At 39.5% G+C, this 22706-nt stretch overlaps 1 protein-coding gene across 2 annotated transcripts; it reads left to right on the forward strand.

Moving 5' to 3' along the window:
- Positions 1–1190: 1190 nt before the first annotated feature.
- On the forward strand, positions 1191–18318 carry snorc (secondary ossification center associated regulator of chondrocyte maturation). Of its 2 annotated transcripts, none has more exons than XM_028792261.2 (3): positions 1191–1338; positions 17447–17635; positions 17997–18318. In XM_028792261.2, the coding sequence occupies exons 1-3, from the start codon at positions 1263–1265 to the stop codon at positions 18104–18106; spliced, it is 375 nt and encodes a 124-aa protein (XP_028648094.2). In that variant the 5' UTR covers positions 1191–1262; the 3' UTR covers positions 18107–18318. The 2 variants fall into 2 exon arrangements, with proteins under 2 accessions (XP_028648094.2, XP_028648095.2); XM_028792262.2 differs by having other exon boundaries at positions 1223–1338; positions 17447–17623.
- The last annotated feature ends 4388 nt before the right edge of the window (positions 18319–22706 follow it).

The following is a 22706-nucleotide window of genomic DNA, read 5'->3' on the forward strand; positions in this document are numbered from 1 at the left end:
ATTGGTGCTCAGCTTTCAGGCTGCTAAACTGTGCTCTTCATTGTGTTGTCTTCATCATCACAGGTTAGCAAGAGATGCTTCTTTCAGATGTTTGTTAGTAAGAGAGAGATACTTCTACATCATCACAGGTTAGCAAAAGAGAGACTGTGAGGTTAAACACGTACATTTATAGATGTTCTGTCCAACCCCTACAGCCAATAGGACATCATGGTACTTAAAGGCCTCTGAGACAAGCCAATTCCAAACAGCCATACCTCAGACCAATGGGGGAATAGAACATCTTAACACCTGCCCCCAAACCATATGTTAAAGTACACCTTAGCCTACTTGTGGGGGTAAAAAATGACTTTAGTAAAGAAACACTCGCCAAACTGGTTTAAGACACATCCCCCAAATCCTGTCGTAAAATTCAAACAGACCCATTCCTAAGGGGGAGGGGGGGGGTTAAACACTAAATTACATTGCTTTGCCTAAATTACAGATAAAAACATGCAAAATACTCATCAAGTTATATGTAAAATCTCACATCACAACAACATGTTAACCAAAGAACAAAACTACTGCAGCCTGGCTGAAGTTATGTCAAGTAAGGCCTTCTAGCCTCTTTAACAGCCTGTTAAACTAAAAAGCATTTTAGAATGTTGCTGAGAAACATCACAAAGTTGGGGCGACAGGCTCAATTAGAACTCATTTTTTATTATTTAGGCTTTCTAAATAATATTCCTAGAAAAAATGATAAAGTTTTAAAAACATGAATATGACTGCAGTTTAATTATGAGCATTGTGATTTCCTGTACTCAGACCCTCAGGCAAGAGAAGGGGGTTCTGTTCTGGGTGCCAGTGTCCTGAGACAACCTCCAGGACTGAGGTGAGAGACAGTGGTCTGTTGCTGAGAGGAAGGCTCATTCTTTTCCGTGTTATAAATAGTTTGGGACTCTGCGATGAATCAGAGGTGTCCACTGCTGTGCTGTTGACTTTTCTGGGGTCTTGTTTGATGCGTTCGTCAGGTCTTTTGATGCCTGAATGGCTTCTCGTTTTTTTTTTTTCCCCCTCCCTTTTCCTCCTCACCTCAATGTGTTGCATCCCAGGATGGTGAGAAGTTGATATCTTCTCTGGCTAGTGGGAGGGGTAGGTGGGCTGACTGAGCAAGCAAGCCCCAGGTTCTGACAAAGTCAGCTTTGTGCTTCTCTTCTTGGAGCAGCCCATTTTTAACCCTTGCTACAAGAGCTTCAAGGTTCCCGGACAGACATTCCTGTGGCAGGATGGCAGTAAGAAGCAGCCAGAAGCTCTCCCTTGTCTATGCTTTGCTCTTTCTGTGGATGGCGACTGTGCAAACAGGTAAGCTCTGACTACATATGCTGCTCTGCAGTGTTCAATTCTGAAGAGCTAAATAAAAATAAAGAATGGAAGACCCTTTAAGAGGGTCAGAAGAGAGTTTGGGAGGCTGAATTGTGGCTGCCAGCCCCTGCACTCATGGTGCTTGTTTTACACAGCAGCTACCCTGGAGAGCCTGGACTGAGAATGAGGGCTACCAGAGGCTCCAAAATTTGACAATGCCTTTTGTGCGTCACTCCGCTGTCTCTTCTGCATGTAGCCAATCAGCTTGGCCCGTTTTTCATTGCATATTCTTTGTGCTGACTCTGTGCCTACTTGCAGTGCATTGTATTGTATTGTTTTGTTTTGTGATGGGAAAGATGCTTGACCGATTTGCTGATTGGGTGAAGGTGCTTACTTTGAAGATGAGGCCAAAATACTTGATTTGTATGCTGCTTTATATGAAAGGCACTATATAATGCAATATTCACAGTCCCTTTGTGTCAGTAGCCATTATAAAATGTTCATACGGTTTATATTTAAGTAAGGAGGAATTAAAAGATGGTCCATTTTGTAAAGTGCAGTATAGCAGTGTTATATACTGTATATGTGATACTATATATATGTGTGTGTGTGTGTATCGATATAGACGGATGTATTTTATCTATATTTCTACTATATTATAATACATATAGCATGATATGTAATATGATGTGTATGTGTGCATTTTTGTATATGTATTATTTGTGTATGCTGTATATACAGTGTATAATATGTGTATGTATATTATGCAGTTATTATGTATATTGTGTGTGTGTATGTATATGTGTGTATATATAATATAATATAATATAATAATAAAATATGGGTGTATGTGTTATATAGTACCTGCCATCTGCTTCTTGCAGCTGTGAGAGCATGGTGGATGTTTGCCAACTGGCCAGCCAGCCACAAGAGTTACATGATAGGTGACCACCCAAATAATCAGACTGTGAACAGACCTATTACACACACACAAATATGTATATACTAGTGGGTGTATATAGGTTCTTTATATACTGTTTATACTGTTTGTGTTTTTATATACAGAAGCTGTGTTATAATTAATATATATAAATATACATATACTGTATGTGTGTATATATAGATAGATAAATACTTCATTAATCCCAAGGTGAAATACGCATACTCCAGTAGCAGCATACTAATAAAAAACACTATAAAATTAAAGAGTGATAAAAATGCAGGTAAATCAAGCAATAACTTTGTATAATGTTAATGTTTACCCCCCAGGGTGGAACTGAAGAGTCACATAGTGTGGGGGGGAGGAACGATCTCCTCAGTCTGTCAGTGGAGCAGGAAAGTGACAGCAGTCTGTCGCTGAAGCTGCTCCTCTGTCTGGAGATGATACTGTTTAGTGGATGCAGTGGATTCTCCATGATTGACAGGAGCCTGCTCAGCGCCCGTCGCTCTGCCACGGATGTTAAACTGTCCAGCTCCATGCCTACAATAGAGCCTGCCTTCCTCACCAGTTTGTCCAGGCGTGAGGCATCCTTCTTCTTTATGCTGCCTCCCCAGCACACCACCGCGTAGAAGAGGGCGCTCGCCACAACCGTCTGGTAGAACATCTGCATTTTATTGCAAATGTTGAAAGATGCCAGCCTTCTAAGGAAGTATAGTCGGCTCTGTCCTCTCTTGCACAGAGCATCATATATTACATATTATGTCATATATAAATTTATATAGTATGTCTTATATATGTAAATTTGTATAAATATAAATTTGTATATATACTGTATGTATGTGTGTGTGTGTGTGTGTGTGTATATATATATATATATATATATATATAATATAATTTGTGTGTATGTGTCCCTCATGTATGGTTTATTTATATTTATTTCCTGAACCTCCTTAATCTTATTCACAGCCATGGAGAGCCCAAACCTTTGCCTACAGCTTCAGAGATAAACATGAACCAGCCCTTGATTAAGAGCCAGGATATCGCATAACATACTCCCCATCCTCTCACACCTGCACACACTCACTAGGCTCATTATATCCTAACCTTCCGATCTTTAGATGTTGGAGAAAAACTAAAGTAAGTGTAAAAGTCCAGGTAGAATATATAGACACCACCCAAACAATGTTTAGGCTGGTGCTTGAACCAGCAGACGTCACCACTGTACCGCTGTGTCATCTCTATTGTATATGTATGTTTGTATATCTATACTGTATATGTTTAAGTGTTCCCATAAGTTTACACCATTCATATTTGTGTGTGAAGATGTGTTTACAATATGTTTGTTTGTATTCTTAAATGAGTATGCATAAATGCATAAACATACTCAATTTGTCACACCCACTTAATCCAATGCAGAGTAGCCAGAGGCTCTCTCAGCAGCACTGAGTCTTTACCCTGCTGTGCACACTCATTTACAGGGCACACACACACACACACACACACACACACACACACACCCATACCCACACACTAATCAAGATGACACTCATATCTTAGGAATTTTGGAGATACTCAGAGACGTGGTCAGGAGACCTGGGGAGAATGTGCAATCTCCACACAGGCAGCAGGCAGGTGCACCGTTCAAACCAAGGATGTCCAAGGAAGTGGTCATGTAAGTGGCAATCTTAACTGTGGGCACTGATTTGTCCTCTTTTATACACTTGAGAGGCTTTGTTAGTATGGCCTCCACCATGAACCAGCATGCCGCGTAGCCTGAAATCCAGACCTGGCCTCCACTGAGCAGAGCATTTGCCCATCGTCAAGTTAGATTTCACAGCAAAATCCAAGTTTGCTGGTTGCACAAGTCCCTCAAACTGCTCCTTATCAACATCATCCATACTGCTGCCCAAAAGCACATGCCCAGCTCAGCTGCATTGATCGTTTCCTTAGGAGCTCTATATTCTTGTTTAAATATTTTATCCACTGAAAACTGCATCTCATCCAATAATCCTGTATTCCTATATTAGCACACCAAATACGTCTAACTATTACAAGGCAGCAAGCAGGTGCACAATTCAAGCCAAGGATGGTGGATCTGTGAGTCGGCAGCGCTTACCACTGCACCAGCTCACCCTTCCCTCCATGTGTATATACACTTCTGTTAGCTGACACATTTGTGTACGTCTATCTCTTTAGTGACCCATGGCCACTGTTCACAAAGAGCCAGTCTCTTTCATATCTCCATTTTTAGTCCTTCTAGACACAACCTTCCTTTCATTTGCTGTTTCCTTATTTCTAAAACATTTTTTAAAGCTGTGAAAAACTAATTAGTAGATTAGACATGCATCAGAAGGTCAGCGAGTTTTATGTATCTGCTGTTGATCTTTGTTCTTATTTTAAGCTGCCTAATGAAAAAATAGCAAATAGAAATGGAGCAGGATCTGAGAAATGAAGCAATGCCTCCATTCTGGGAAGAGCAGTTTTGGGCATCTAAAACGTATTTTTGAGCCTTCCTTGGAGTAAACAGGTCCCTTTTGTATCCACAAACACGTCCGCTAAACTCAAAACATTTTCAAAGTGACTTCTCCAAAAACAGAATGTTTCCACAGCTCTTGAAAACAAGTTTGTTTAACATTTGGGGCCTGGGCTGGCCTGTGCAGCACAAGAGCGCATTTGTGGCTGTGGAGAAAAGCGCCTTTGAGTGGGCGGCTGGCAGGGCCTGTGGCTTCATGAGGCTGTGGCTCGGTTAGCCTGAAAGGAGTGAACAGAGGCCACAGAGTAGCTGGGTCAAGCCTGGGGGACTGAGCTGTTACACTCCCAAGACTGGGGGTCACCCCAGGAACCTTGGCATGGCTTGAAGGACTGCTGGGGACATAAAGGACTTGACTGGGCAAATTAAAGCAGAATCCAAAGCTAGCGTGGTGTTGGCATTAAAGTATAAGGCTCACGACTGGTACGTCTCACTTTAGTGTACTATAGGATACCAAACCAACTCAAGGACATGCCAGTCCATAGGTTGTCTCCTCCTTTTTGTCTCCACCCTGACAGGTCCTTCAGTGTGTTCTTTATCCTTCACCCAGATGGGCTAATGGATCCGAAAGGAAAGTGAGTGATGGGTCCAAATTTCCCTTGTACCCATCAACACGTGTCAGAGAGAGACAAGCCTTCATGAACTAAGCTTGTCAGGAGAGCAGAGCACTAGTTCCGCAGTAGTCCCTACACCTTTGCTTTTTTCCCAAAATGCTCAGCATCACCAAACACTCATTCATGTCTTCTCCACTAGTTCACCAACACTGGGTGTATTCTTCCCACCAAGGACAGCTCTTGATTCAGTGGAGGAATAGGGTGCAATTACCCCCAGACCCCAACCAGCAGCCTCTTGGTGTCCAGTCAGTAACCATCACCCTTTATGTAAAGTAGACATAAGGCTAACCTTACTTCAAGGGTCATGTCACCCTGCACTTTTTATTCGGGCCACTTTATAGGAGAAGCCCCTGCTCCCATTGAAATAAGACTACAATTTGATTTAGTGCTGTGTTTTAGGTGAAGGAGGAATGCCTTCCTAACTGACTTAAACAAGATGACTACCTATTAATGCCTTAACCATAAACAGTGCTGGTGGGGCAGTTGCTCTGGATCCCATGGAGCTGGGGGATCCAAAGAGACTTCATAGTTGTTGTTTTAATAACTTCATTTATTATTCACATGCTTACCTACTTCACATTAGAAAGAAAAGGTTAATTTAGCTCTCATCCCCACAACTCCATGAAGCTTAATTTTGACTGCTGACTTTTCACATAGTGTATATGCTTGATGGTGGTCATTTTTTAAATTGGATTTCATTTTATTCCACATGGGGGGACCCAATTAATTTTTTTTGCACTAAAGTCCATCAAATTCTAGTTAAGTCACTGCTGTCTAATTTGGAACCTTTTGCGAATACTGTACTCGAGCTTTTGGACATTCTTAAATAACATGGTATTATTTGGTGTTCAGTCTTCATAAACAATTACTTTGAATGGAAGCAGAAATGGATGTCTTCTTTTGTGACGTGCTATCTCCATGTTTCTTCATTTTTTCTCTTTGTTTTGGTGAACATATATAACTCAGACATTAATCCACTTAGGAGTGACCAGTCTTGGGCTTGACTCTGGACTTGGCCTACCACAGTGTTCCATGAAGGAGCCTGCTTATGTGAATTTGTTCTTGGCAAATGTGTTTTACCAAAAGATCATTTGATGGGAGAAGCCCATTCTGAATCCTACAGATTTTTATCCCTGGGTTAGATTATTTTACACCTTGATCATCATTGAGGTGGTCACCTGAAGTCTGCAGAGTCCCAAAACTTAACTGCCCAATCCCCATTGATGTGGTTCCCAAATGCCACGTCACCATGGCCATCAGTGGAGTCAAATCATCTCTTCAGTCTCCTGGGTCCTGTCCATATGACCTCCAAAACATTCATCTTTTACTCATTGGATCACTAACAATCCTATCCTGATCACCACTGATGTAATCACTTGGCCTGGTTGCCATCATCTGAGTCCAGGCTCCTCTGATTCCAGAGAGTGACCCACCCATAACTCCATCTTTTCAAGTCAAATGGCTTTTTGAGGTTCCCTAAGCCAAGCCCTAATTGCCATCAATGGAGTCACTTGGCCTTTTCAGATTTGTAGCAGCTATACCCCAACTGCTATTGACGGAGGTATGGAGGTGTCTGGTGTCTTTGGGGGGGGTCACAAAAAATGCATGCCAATCCCCATTGTTGGAGTTGGCCTTGTGAGGCAGTTGATGGAGTGTTTCACAGTCCCAACAGTCACATGCGGGTTGATAGTGACTGATGGGGTTAGAGAACTGTTTGCAGGATCCTTTGCTTTCTGTAACTCTAGGGATGGACGCTCTATAATGCTGAGACTGCACAAGGAGAAGCACAGGATTAAACTCTGACCAGGACTACTGAATGTGCAGGTTAGGCTCAATGTTAGCTGCTTTCTTCTATTGCTCTTTTAAATTGCAAATTACAGAGTGATTATTGATATTTTAAATGCTTCTTATATGCCCTTTTTATTTTTAATCACTGCAAAAATATGAATCCCCTTGTATTTGTGAAACTGAAGTGAAGGCTTCTTGAAAAAGTGTGTACAGTCGAAGTTTTTTTTTCAATGTGTTGGTTTCAGTAGTCAAATATTTTGCATTTGCTTTAAGTCCTTACAGCTGAATGCTAGATAGATAGATAGATACTTTATTAACCCCAAGGGGAAATTCACAACACGGAGCTGCTGAAAAGGCTGCCACTCTTGGCGGCGCCTGAGTAATAACATTAATAATAAATAAATGCTGATGAATGTGTTGTGTTTATAAAACAATTGTTAAGAATGCTTTGAAATCACTTTAGATTTTTTTTTTGTTTTGTTTCGTGCTTACTAACTTATCGGTATGAGGAAACCTCCACACATGATGTACTGTTCACCTCGTCTTGATGTTTAGTTATGCAAGATGTCAAGCCTTTTGGGGTTTTCCACTAATGTTGACCCTGTGCATCCTTGTTTTTAGGCTATTCTTGAACCATATTTTGTGCAGGAAATTACACCCTTATGATAAAGAGTAAATCAATAGGTACCTTTACCAAAAATGATCAGAAGGACCTGCAGTTGTGAATACCATTTCAACTAACCCCAGGGGTTGACCCCCTAATAAATTTACTCATTTTCACAAAACTTCAAAAAAAAAAAAAAAAAAGGGGGATCGGTAATATAGAAATGTAGAATGTTGTTTTATGCCATTTTTAGATTGCTGATCATGAATATGATAATATTTTTGGAACTTGATTCTTTACTGATGGTCCTAACCTTCCCAGAGTCCCTCCCAGAAGTTTAAAAATGACAAATTTCAATACTGTTTTACACTGTTTCAAGGTCGGTGGTTACGAATATAATGTTATTTTTTATTACGGATCTAGCCCTCTAAAGTCCTCTATCAATGGGTGAAAAATGACAACTTTCTATTAAAATTCAGAATATTTAGACTTTAAAGATTTAAACTGAAGCTCACATCTTAATATATCAAATGTTTAACACATTATTATGTACTCCTACCTTATGAAGTAAATGAGTACATTTCTGATGTACACCTGGAATTAGAGCAACTTACTCTATTTCAGACTCTCTATCCACTTTAATAAAAGGATAAGTGTCTTTGTGTCTGTGTGTTTTTTCCGGTTGCTTTGTGAAGCACCATCTGTTGGAAAGACAGAGACAAACATTTGTAGTAATAAAATGCATTGCTTTTTTCATTCCAACATATGGTACATCAGACATTAACACTGCTTTTACGAATTCCTTTCAAAAATGTCATATTATAATAGACATATGCATTTCATTTGTCATTTCAACAGATGGTGCACCACAAGCATTTATAGTAATGTACAGTATTTTATTACTACATGCATTCCAAAAGATGTTGCATGGCAAACTTTAACACTGGGGCCTATGTTGAAAATTTAGATTTCCGTCTGTCTTAGACGGCTAGCACAGCTAGTTTATATTTCAAGCACAAAGACTAGTTCAGCTATCCTAATCGTGCCTATTTTACATACTCTTTTTGTCAAATATTTTATAGCACAGCATTGCCCTGTGTCTCCACAGAGGTTTTGGGGTCTCCTGCTGACCGATTGATGCAGTGTAAAAACAAAAGCCAGCTTTCTTTTGTGCAGACCACCTCAATAGAAGTGTTTTTTTTTAAATACCAATTTCCCAGCACAAAAATCTATTTTGGCTGAATATATTTACATAATGCTAGCCAATTTTTCAATAAGCTGTTATTTATATTTAATTACATTTTTAGTATACCTCCACTGGTGAGCCAGAACAGCTGGACACAAAGCAAGTGGTCAGCAGCAGAATTTGAAAGCTGCCGTGCTCCTGTGAAAAGCCCATACACTGGCAGCGTGAAATGTAGACCAGTGATGTGAAAAATGGATATGCCTAGAAACGCGCCTACACAAAGACCCCCTTCATGCAGGCGGAGTGTGCAGACACCACAAAACAGGGTGAGAAGAGGACACCAGAGGAGGTCCAAGTTTGGTTCGTTTTATGTCTTGGAGGCACTGAATTGAAGGCTCTGTGCTTCCTCCTCCTATAAAAGTGACCTGCTGGGCAGCCATGTGCAAAGCTGGTAAGGGTCAGCAGCCTGGTGGAAACAATATAAATCTGCTGTTGTTTGTCTGTCTGTGCTGAAATGGGCATGAAAAGTGTAGGTCCAGTTAAAGCCCTTGGAAAAACACAACAGCCCCTATGGCAGCTTATTCACAACAAACCTGATTTAATGGCGGTCTTTGCAATTTTACCGTTATCCCACACAATGGGCCATCAGAGCAGACCAGTAGACTCAACTGTCCAACTGCAGTAAAACTGACTGCCGGTCGCATCTTTAAAGTCAATAATTGAAAGATAAAATTTCAGACAGGTACATGTGCAAAGCAACAGAGAAGACTTCCAAAGTCTGCTTTTATTGTCAAAGGCAATTGTTGTTGTTACATATCCATATTGTGTCATTTTGTATAGGACAGTGATGGGGCCCAAAACCTTTAAGAACTCAAGAAATTTAGCAAACAAGGTCTGATCACTCTGTTTATCAACATTAAACTAATAATAAAGTTATCCTAGAATCATCACTAGATGTTTAATAAGGGTCGGTGGGATCTGAGTTTCACCTGCACTACTTGGTAGTTCATTCCCAATTCCCATTACTCTTTGTGTGAAGAAGGGGCTCCTGGATCCTGCATGAGTGTACTTTCATAACAGCAGAGCGATACTGAGAATAGACAAACACGACAATGACAACGTCACACACTGAATTTAACTTTAATGTGAAATATGCTGTGCACACAATGGACAAAGAAAATTAGTCACATCTGGCTAAATCTTATCTAATAGGGTGCAACTCCCCCGTGAGACTGAAGAACAGCTGCAGTTCTGTCTGGCATAGACACCACCGGTTTGCAGATGTAGGCGCCATCAATTTCCATACATATCCCATATATAATCCCGATTGGTCACTAGGATTTCACCCGTTGCTCCAAATAGTTCCACAGATTTTCCATGGGGCCTGTCAAGATGCAAGAATGCTTCAGAATGCTCAGCATGCCAATCACACACACTTTCAGCCATGTGCATTCAACCATTGTGGTCTTGGAAGACTGGGGTAAGCATTCTGTGTTCACTCTAGAAACGAAGGTAACATGGTTTTTTCCAACACTTATTTTAGACAAGCATTAACTCTTAAATGGATTGCGACTAATTTTTGTCCAGTTGAATTATGTGTGTGTGTGTGTGTGTGTGTGTGTGTGTATATATCTCTATATAAAAAAGAAAATCCTGGAATGGAGAGCAAATGCAAGGCTACGATACGTGATAATCTCGAAAGAATTTTTAAACACCCGCGAGACCAAAGAGACTTGCCACAGTGTGTCTCGTGAGGACCGTAAACATGAGACTTGGTGCCAAGAGATTGTCCCAGGGCCGTAGCAAAAAGGACGGCGGCTGTACAGGCTTTAAAAAGATCGAAGGGCAGCGCGACAGCAGCTAAAACGAACGTGAGCAGCATTATACATCCAGCAAGAAAGAATTCAACCACACCCGTGGCCAGAAATAAAAGACAGGTATTGCTTTTACAACGTCACGCAAGACCAGGCAGTGAGCCATCATTTAAAACAAGCCAACAGACCTCTAAGCTAGCAGTTGTTGGATTGCTTTTGGCAGGCAAGCATCGTGTGCTCCCAGCTCTTAAAACAACGACATGCGACAGGCAGAAGAGGCAGCTAGCAAGCAGTAAAAAGACAGCAAATGATCAGCTGCAACACCCTTCACAACATGAGCAGCATTACACATCTGGCAAGAAAGAGATGTAACCAGGCTTGGGGCAGGAAATAAAGAAACAAGTATTGTTTTTACAAAAGTTTTTAAAGTAAAAGTGAAAATAATGCATATGTAACAATTCCCAAGAAAATAACAATCTCTTTAAATTGTAAATGGCCTGCCTAAGGTAAAGTCATCCCTGATGAATGGGGACGTGGGAATGAGGGGTCATTTTTTCGGATTAGCGCTATTTCAGATGTGGAATGGCAAAATGGGGGAGGCAGCTTGATGAATGAGGTCTCCAGGACTTTAAACAAATCCAAATCATATTATGTGATATCATCTAATGTGAAATTCTACTCCGTACTACTAGAATTTTTATTTTTATACTGTATTGAGGATTTATTCTGTTCTATGTATTGTACTGTATTGTATTGACCCCCTTCTTTTTGACACCCACTGCACGTCCAACCTGCCTGGAAAGGGGTCTCTCTTTGAACTGCCTTTCCCAAGGTTTCTTCCATTTTTTCCCTACAAGGGTTATTTTTTGGGGAGTTTTTCCTTGTCTTCTTAGATGAGTCAAGGATGGGCGGCTGTCAAGAGGCAGGGCCTGTTAAAGCCCATTGCGGCACTTCTTGTGTGATTTGGGGCTATACAAAAAATAAATTGTATTGTATATCCGATAAACCAAACACAGGGGTTGGTGAGCGAAGCGAGCAGGGGGCAGAGCCCCCTAGTGTGTATACTAGCAAAATACCCGCGCTTCGCAGCGGAGAAGTAGTGTGTTAAAGAGGTTATGTAAACATAAATATACATATACATATATACATATCTACATACAGTATACACATATCTACATATACATATATATACATATACATATACACATCCACATATACATATATATATACAAATTTACACATCTACATATATATATATATATATATACATATGTACATATATATACGTATAAATATATACATATCTACATATATATACACATACATATATACATATGCACATATATATATAAATATAGATATACATATATACATACATACATACATTCACATATATATATACATATCTACTTATATATATATTCACGGCATTCGTAGTCTGAATCACAATCTGATTGTATGGGTGGTTACCTACCAGGTAATGCTTATGGTTGGCCAGCAAGTCAGCTAACATCAGCCACGGTGCCTTCAGTTGTGAGAAGCAGATCATAGAATGGTTGAAAATAGTTTACTGTCAAATAATGCAAAGAGTACGCGACACGTGTTTCGCCCTAATTCTTCGCTCATCAGGCGTACACACTCACTGCACTCCCTTACAGGAATCGAACCTCGGACGTCAGCGCTAGAGGAGCTTTGCAGCGGTGAAGTATTGCTTTTGAATTTTAATTAAGAAGAAAAGAAAACCTTTTTAAATTGAGGGAAAATATACCAATAACAATTTGTTAAGGATCTGTTTTTTTGTGAAGCTGCCTTTACACAGCCTGTCCGCTGTTTTATAAACGAACGCCATATAAGGCCGTCCTTTCTCAGTTCACGTGATTACGTGGGAGGCGTGATGATGTGATACACAACCCTGCCTCCCACGGCCAGCGAGCTGCAGTCCATTACAGTATATGGACAAAAAAGAGGTTCCAGTTATGACCGTTACGCTTTGCATTTCGAAATGAAACCTGCCTAACTTTTGTAAGTAAGCTGTAAGGAATGAGCCTGCCAAATTTCAGCCTTCCACCTACACGGGAAGTTGGAGAATTAGTGATGAATGAGTGAGTGAGTGAGTGAGTCAGTGAGGTATTAGTATAGATATCGTATATGCTCACATATAAGTCGGGTCTTGAAACCCGAAAAATTGATCATAAAATCAGACCAAGACTTGTACGCCTGTTCAAAAATGTGACACTTAAATTTTATTTTATTTTTTTACATCTTCTTGCCTCCTCTAATCTCGCATCGGTTTCTCAGACGCATCGAATTTTGTTGCAGCACCACAGTTATCAATTTCTTTCGCTACTTCAACAACATTTAATTTAAAACCAGCTTCATATTTTCTTCTGATCGAATGCACCATCTTGGGTAAGGGATGCTTTTACAACAAAGGTGTATGAAGGTGTGAAATACAAAAAGCACAAATCAGTGCAAACGTCACCTCAGAATAGTTCGGGTATTACCATGTGGTCACTTAGCCACAATAGAGTGAGGGAGATTGAGGTTAGGAGAACACGCTGATACAGTGCATTGCCGCACCCACATAGACAAAAAAGGCAGTGTGCTCTGTGGTTACTCTCTCAGGTGGGCATTAGCATATCATAATCTCTTGGACCAATAACATGAGTTTTCCCAACTGTTAGAAGTCAGTGATGTGAAACTCTTCAGATCACAGTCAGTATTTGATCTCTGTGTTTACAAAGACTGAGCTTTGAATAACAAATGAACAAAAGCCCAGACTGGATCAGTAGGACTACATCCAATAATGATCAATATAATTAAAGATAAACCACAGAATAAAGAAGTGTGATCTTTTAGCCTTTTTGGTTGTTCATTGGCTCTGAAGATAGCATTACTATTAATCCTTTCTGGCAATGCTCTCTGATAATTCAGCAGCACGTCATTGCAGGGGACACTCGGGCACGCCCAAACTTATTAATTCTTGTCATCTCCTCAGTTACTATGTAATCTGACATGCAGGTATTTCAGATGTGAGAGGACAGAGTGTGCTATTTCCATAACGTTAGGGAGCTTCACCATTCTTTCAGCTGAATGCCAATCCGCAATATAAAAATCAGTGGCCAACCCTCTCTCACAGAGAGAAGCACAACTGAAGATTTTGAGTCAAATGAAAGGATATTAAATTGGGCCCACCACCCTGACCAAACCAACCCTGTACACCACACCTTTGAACCCATTCAAAACTTTTGATATCTTCACCTATGCTGAGCCAACCATGCTTGCTGGTTTAGATCCAGGTGAGTCCTGTGCTTACATAAGCTAATGACATATTCAAACTAAGGTTAACAGTTCTAGATGTTAATTGTTTTATGTGCGTTTTATATATTAATATTAGGGTAATGCAAGCAACATCAAAAATAAAATCTAGCAGGAAACAAGAATAGTAATACTGGGGTAATTGTTATTTAAATATAAGAAATATAATAGCCAGGAAAATTCAGTGCAAGTGCGCTGTATAAAAGAAAAGCATCTCCACGGCCAACTGTTGTCTTCTATCTAGAACTGACTAATGAGTGAGCATTAAAAATGTCTCCTTAGAGGGGTGCTGTCAAAAAATAAGGCCTGTTAAAACCCATTGAGTCATTCCTTGTGTGATTTTGGCTTTACAAGAAATAAATTGTTTTTGTTGTAATAAGAGCTTGTCAGGACAGTGAGCCATAGAATCAGCCATAAGAAGGAGTTCAAATCCTCACTAGCCACTTGTGCTGTCATCACACTTTGCTGTGCACTTTGCTTTTTGTGTGCGTATGTGTATTACTACTTGTAATTCACATTTGAAGCCCAGGCAAAATCACCCAGGATTGCTTAAACAGGCTAAATGTCATCTTTATTTTTCCCCAGCAAAGTGGATTTTTGTTCCTTAAGGCCAGAAGATGATCGTTTAAATATATAAATGGAGGAGCTGTGATTCCATTGAATAAGATGATGCCTGTGTTCATGTTTCACAAATGCAATAACTGAATACGCCAAAGGTTATATTGTAATGATCTGCACATACTTAGTCCTCATCATAAATTTTTACTTTGCAGATGTTTTCAAAGCAACTTAAATTCTATAAATTGAATTTGAAAATTTACCAGGAAACGTTAAAAAGCTGTCTACCATTAAGATCATTAGTAACAGAAACGTGTTTTTTTATTTAGTGCCAAATAACACATTCCTCATGGATTACTTAATATTATAATAAGATCTACACAGCTTATTCAAGCTTTTCTTGTCTTTCTTTTCTGGAACCCAGAATTTCCCTTCAACATTTCAGTTTATGCAAAACAACAACACATCTAATGTTGGCTAGTGAGCGTGTCAATTACCGCTCTATAAGAGAGGAGAAATGCAATGTAGAAACACCTTAGATTGCTACTGCATGCAAAAACATTAGTTTCTAAATTGCAAATTATTCGTTTAATGTAATTTCAATAACTGACTAATAGAAACTGAAAAAACTAGGTTCCAATATTTTTCAAGGTCACCGTCAGTCAGAGGCCATTGGAATCATCCTAACACCCCCCCTACGTATGGTACACCTGGTCACTAAAAACTGTGGACTACTCCAACTACATAAGGGACAAACAATTGTTCTCAGGAGACGATTTTGAGATTATCTTGGTTACCTTGGAAAATGAGAACGTGGTCACATTCATAATTTGTGTGTGTTGCACTGTTCTAGATAGATAGATAGATAGATAGATAGATAGATAGATACTTTATTAATCCCAATGGGAAATTCACATTCTTCAGCAGCAGCATACTGATACAATAAATAATATTAAATTAAAGAATGATAATAATACAGGTGAAAAAAACAGACAATAACTATGTATAATGTTAAATATTAACGTTTACCCCCCCTGGTGGAATTAAAGAGTCGCATAGTTTGGGGGAGGAACGATCTCCTCAATCTGTCTGTGGAGCAGGACAGTGACAGCAGTCTGTCGCTGAAGCTGCTCTTCTGTCTGGAGATGACATTATTTAATGGATGCAGTGGATTCTCCATAATTGATAGGAGCCTGCTGAGCGCCCTTCGCTCTGCCACAGATGTTAAACTGTCCAGCTCCATGCCAACAATAGAGCCTGCCTTCCTCACCAGTTTGTCCAGGCGTGAGGCGTCTTTCCTCTTAATGCTGCCTCCCCAGCACACCACTGCGTAGAAGAGGGCACTCGCCACAACTGTTTGATAGAACATCTGCAGCATCTTATTGCAGATGTTGAAGGAAGCCAGCCTTCTAAGGTAGTATAACCGGCTTTGTCCTTTCTTGCACAGAGCATCAGTATTGGCAGTCCAGTCTAATTTATCATCCAGCTGCACTCCCAGATATTTATAGGTCTGCACCATCTGCATACAGTCACCTTTGATGATCACTGGGTCTATGAGGGGTCTGGGCCTCCTAAAATCCACCAACAGCTCTTTGGTTTTGCTGGTGTTCAGGTGTAGGTGGTTTGAGTCGGACCATTTAACAAAGTCATTGATTAGGTCCCTATACTCCTCCTCCAGCCCATTCCTGATACAGCCCACGATAGCAGTGTCATCAGCGAACTTTTGCACATGGCAGGACTCCGAGTTGTATTGGAAGTCCGATGTATATAGGCTGAACAGGACCGGAGAAAGTACAGTCCCTTGTGGCGCTCCTGTGTTGCTGACCACAATGTCAGAATTCTGTTGAAGTGAAGTAGGAACTAACCTTTATGGTAATTGGTTTTTGTTTGGCTGTAAGTCTGAAAAAAACTTAAGGTACAAACACCCAAAATGAATTTCTTGGCATTGTTCCCACTTGTTGGTATTCTAGGATCTAATAAATGACTGGAGTTCTGCCAGATCATTCATAGAATCTGATCAATGACAGGGTGCCTGTACGGTATCAGAATCTATTAATAAACAATTGATATCCATCGCTGTGCTAAACACAATCTTTTCTAAACACCATTCTTTCAGTGGAAAGGGTCTCAGTAATGAGTGATATATAGATTTTTTTTTCCCCATCAGTCACAAGTAAAAATTTCCTACATTAGGGTGATTCTCCTCATTCAAAACATTTTTTGGCAAGTCAATGGATGACTCAAACTGACTCACGAATACAAACTTTTACCAGTATTTAGAGAAATATTAGAGACACCAACCAATCTGGGAGCACCTTTTTGACTTATGGGGAGAAAGCTGCATAGACTTGTGAAGGACAAGCAAACTCCAAATATAAACTTTTCAAACCAGAATCAAACATCTTCAGTGGTATCAATGCCAGATGCTGTGTCAGCTATGCTGACAAATGTTGTCTGCTATATATTGAGGCCATAACAATGAAATCAACTGACCAAAACCTGAGTATTTTAATTAATTTTGAATCACAGTCTTGAATTAGTCGATCTTATTCATCAGTGTTATTTAGCACTCATGTTAGTGTTAGTGGTCACATAATATACTAAGCAGCCGAGTCATCCTACATTAGCACTAGTGATTACAATTTAGTGGGGGACACTGTAGAAGCAGACATTAAAACACATATAGTAGGAAACATCTTGACTGTTTTCAAGTCATTTTCTTTATGCTTATTAAATAATTTTGCTTGTTTTTCTAGCGGCTCCAGCAGACCCTATCCCTACACCTGAAAACGTCAATATTGAAACTTCATCAGGTGGAGGGTCCATTGATGTTACCACCAAGGGCGCTTCACATGGTTTGACAGAATACCCCATTACCACTGAGTATGAGTACGAGGACATCACTTATTCTCAGCCTGTGGACAGAGAGGATGGTAAGACTCAAGGTGAAGCTGTACGTCTTCCCGATCTTTCCAGATGTGTATATATATATATATATATATATATATATATATATGCCAGTAATCTGAACTATGGCCATGCTTGAAATTATCTGCCTTTATGTAAAATGATAGGAAACACAATCTGTTTCATCAAAGTTCTTACTTAATTACTATTTTTTCTCTCATCATTTTTTTAACACTTGTTTGATCCGAGTTTATTCAACTATCCATTCCAAATGTGTGAAGAACACATAACCTCTAAAAGAGAAGACCCCAGATAAAAACACCGAGACAATATGACCTATGGTTATTTTCTCACTGGACTTCACTACTGTGATACTCATTCATCTGTTTCTCTCTGTAGGTTCACTTGGACCTGGTGCCATTGCCGCCATTGTGCTTGCAGTGATATTGGGAACTTCTGTCCTAATCGCCCTTGTTATCATCACACTGAAGAAATTCACAACGTCTTAAGTGTCTGTCAAAATTAAAAGACTCAAATTAAATTGTTTTGTGTCACTTCGAGAAAACATTAATTTGGCCTGAGCCACGTGGAATCAACATTCCCTAATGACAACGTGCAAATACAGACTCTTGGAATTTGGCAATCTAGGCCCTCAGGTACCAACATAGGCCATTTGTAAGTGAGTTAGACAAAAGATACTGTTATCAAATAAATATTCTTCTGATAATAAAATCTTTTTTTTATTTCTTAGTGTGGGTGCAGAGGTTTATGTCATTAACCCATGGATGCCCAGTGGTTTATGAAATGACTGCAAGATGACTTCAAAGTGCAGTCAGAAAGGCTGATTGACTTTTTGGAAGGATATATTAAAAGCAATTAATCTTATCAGTCTGAAGTACATGAGTGAGAAAAGAGCTTAGACAAAAAGGAAAAAAAATACAAACCCAAAACAGTAATCTCATGGAACTGTGGTCTAGAGAGCAACAATGAGGTCCCACAATGTTACTGAGCTGTGGTGGAGCACAAAGAGCTGGAGATCTCCTCATCTGATGAGCTGTGCAAAAATATGTCGGTGAGGTGTTGTTGTTTGAGGTGTTAATTATCAAACAAAGATAATGATGGTGAGTGGCACCATGGACTAGTGGCAACCTCTACCTTCTTATAGATGCAGAAGACTGCATCTGAATCATGGCTTAGTTACTGTCAATGTAGGATTTGGTAGTTTTGCCAGTCTAAATTGGCATCAGTGTGAGTGAGTGTGACAATGGCCTGCAATCTACTGGCACTTAGGCCAGCATCCTAGACACTACCTAAAAAGGCTGGGACAGGCACTGCCCAGATGGTAAATTAAATCATGCAGGTTAGATGAAGACTCTGATCAAAAGAGGGAGCATTTCTGAGTTAGGATTTGCTAATGGAGAGCAGGGTATCTGTGTTAAAACTGCTATGAGAAAAACTGGGTATGTGTTAGTCTGCCTAGAGAACAATATGGATGTCAAGGTGGGCTATGTTATGGTTTTGTTCATGGTTAAATTAATCATTGGAACATCATGGTGAACAGACGGTTCAAATTCTACTTTCTGATGTACTAGTGAATATGTTTACTAGCGTGTAGTACTTGAGAGTTCTCTTCATGTGGACAGCAAGCGTCTGAGGGAGTTGTTAATAAGCAAAGATGTGCTGTGAAACCATGGAAGATGATGGAAGTTCACATCATACAGCTTAATCTGTGTTTCAAGCCGCAATGAGATGTATACACAAATGAGACGATTGGAGAGTTTTATTTATAAGTAGTGCAATTCTTCTTAACTATTGTGAATTATGATTATTAATATGAGATTTATTAACAATTTCCCCTGAAAGTATTTCATTTCAGTTTACAGGATGAGGTGGACCCTAATAAGAATGGGGTACAAAATAGATTAGGCATCAGAGTTTGTTGCAATGAACCTCCTAATACCCTAATAATATGAGATGGGGTTCCCAAGTTCAGTTCTGTGGTCCCACTGTGGCTGTCATTCCAACTAATCTGACAAAGAAATGGTCCAGTTTCACTTCTAAACACTTGAATTGTTTCATTAATCTTAATTCATCTCATTGTTTTTCTGTTACCATTGCATGTACTTTAAATGCTAACTTTTTTTGTACCATATTCTTTTTAATTCACTTTTTCCTATGGAGTTTAATTGTATTCAAACACTGACAATTAGTGATTTGCAAAACTGGGAAATAACAGCTTGTTTAATAAAGGCAAGACTTAAATTAAAAGCAGAAGATTGGGATTGAAATGAACACTTTCAGGTAACGTGGTCCACGGCCTGAACTTGAGGGCCCCTTAATTAAGCTTTTTATTACTAGCTATGCTACCTGTTGAGGACAGGTAATGGAATCATTTAAAAATATTTGCTGTCTCTTGCCCTCCTTCTTCCCTCCTTGTTCCTTCTGCGCATTTTCTCAGTATCAGCGTTTGTGTGAACCTCTCTCGACTACGTTCCCATAAATCCTGCACATCAAACTCTGTCATTATTTTTGAGGAACCTTTCTCACCTCCTCTTTGCTTTTTTATATTTCCTGTCTTTGAAGTCAACTCTCTTAGCATGCCACTTATGCTTTTACTCATCCTAATGCTCCCACTTCCTCTTTTCATTCGGTCACCAAAGCCAAACTGACTAATCAGATTGCTCTGGGGGAATGGGCACACACACTCACACACAGACCTTAGTGTTTTATTAAATAGTAGACTAGCTGTGCTGCCCATCTAAGACAGGCTGAAATCTAGGCAATCGACATAGACCTCATCATTAGTGTTTGCAGTGCACATGTCTTTGCTATATGCTGTTTGGGATGGGATTGGTAAAAGCAGTGTTAATGTTTGTGATGTGCCACCTTTTGAAATTACAAATGCAATAATATGTCTCCATTATATGTCATTAGGTATAGGATTCGTAAAAACAGTGCTGATATTTGTGATGCGCCATCTCTTAGAATGACAAAGGCAATGCATTTTATTACTAAAAATATTTGTGATGCACCATCTACTGCAAAGACAGAGACATAGTAACCGGATGGACACACAGTCAGACACACAGACACTTATGCTTTTATTAAAGTGGATTAGCACACAAATGAATATAACATGGAAGTAGAGGCTGTGCTTTAACATTCAATGAAAGTTTTTCCTCTGTGTACGCAGCTAATCCAAAATTGTCAGTATTTTTGATACCATTTAAGTAGTAAACTCCACAATATTTGGGAAAATTATAATAAAATTGGTAAAATAAAGTCGTGTTTAACACTATGACACAGAAAATACATTTCTGAATTTCTTCTAAACGTAAATGTCATTCTAAAGCACTTTTCGGAATGCATAATTAAAAAAAGGCCAGCTGTCAGGGGTGGGGTTTGATTTGCTTTCAATTTTGTTTGGTTATAAGTTGATCTATTTGTATGGAATGATTACAATAAAAATTAATAAATAAAATATATATATATAAAAAAAAGGCCAGCTAAACAATTAGATCAATGAAACATAAGTGGCCCACTGACCAGTAAAATATTTGGAATGAAAGCCTGTAACCACAGCGGTATTCCAGAGATAAACTTGAGGACCCCCGACATGAAGCACTGAATGATGCTCAATTACCAATGTGGTCTAGAGAGGGGGTAGATCCAGACCTAATCTGACAAATGTAAGCACCGGGATCTCGTGACTTCACGTCTGTGTTTGTTACCATAGAGAGCAGCAGATGGACTGAGAAGAAGATGTGTCACACAAACATTAAAAACACTTGTGGAGGACACAACATCCTGAATGTGTGCTGAATTGTGGCAGACTCGGTCTGATGGGGCCAGATGTGATACTCTGCACAAAATTCACATCTGGAGACAACATCCTAAAACCAGGGTGGTGAATGGTGGGATAATCTGTCACTGAAAAGGATACGCTCACAAAGTTTCCTTCTAAAAATCTGCACCTAATTTGCTCCAGTCCATGCACTGTACAGTATATGTTCAGGGTACAACCAAAATCACAAGCCAGTCCACATTGTGCAAGCTAGCAAATTGTACTGAATTTCTGGAGGTAATATTAACGGAAAACTTCAAAACGTGAATCTTGGGAAAACCATTTGATTCTGTTCTGTCAGAGGTGTGTCCTGCTGGAGCAGCATCAGTGTCGTTGGGCACATTTACTGTTTCGAGTGCATTGAGTACTGAAATTTGCATCTCCTGCTGTTCTTCAATATCAATAGCACAAATGCCTCATATAACACAAGTTCTTTTCTCATTCTTTCAACTGGATGTAACAGTAGAACTGTGTAGCTTGAATAAAAAAATTAAAAACATTTCTTTGTATAGCAGATTTTCATACAAAAAAGTAGCTCAAAGTGCTTTACATAATGAAGAACAGTAAATTAAAAAAATATAACAACATAAGAAATTAAAATAAGACAATATTAGTTAACATAAAAAAAGAGTAAAGTCCGATGGCCAGGGTGGACAGAAAAAACAAAAATAAAAAAACCTCCAGACGGCTGGAGAAAAAAATAAAATCTGCAGGGGTTCCAGGCCACGAGACCACCCAGTCCCCTCTGGGCATTCTACCTAACATAAATGAAATAGTCCTCTTTGTATTTAGAGTTCTCACGGAGTCACTTGATGATGATGGACATGCACACTTCTGGCTTTTAATTCTTCACTGTTGAAATATCATGGTGCTTTGAGTAGATGGTGGTGGCGAAAGCAACCACCAAAAGGACACCGGAAAAAGAAACAGAAGAGAGAGTAGGGGTTAGTACAGATTTTAGAGCTACCATGGATAGTTATTATAATGAATTGGATATACAGAGTATCAGGATTTAAATTACAGTGAAGTTATGAGAAGGCCATGTTAAAATAATGTGTTTTCAGCAGTTTTTTAAAGTGCTCCACTGTATTAGACTGGCGAATTCCTACTGGCAGGCTATTCCAGATTTTAGGTGCATAACAGCAGAAGGCTGCTTCACCACTTCTTTTAAGTTTTGCTCTCGGAATTCTAAGGAGACACTCATTTGAGGATCTGAAGATATGATTTGGAATATAAGGTGTCAGACATTCCGATATATAAGATGG

This window comes from Erpetoichthys calabaricus, chromosome 2 (assembly GCF_900747795.2).
Source record: "Erpetoichthys calabaricus chromosome 2, fErpCal1.3, whole genome shotgun sequence".
NCBI classification, from domain to species: domain Eukaryota; kingdom Metazoa; phylum Chordata; class Cladistia; order Polypteriformes; family Polypteridae; genus Erpetoichthys; species Erpetoichthys calabaricus.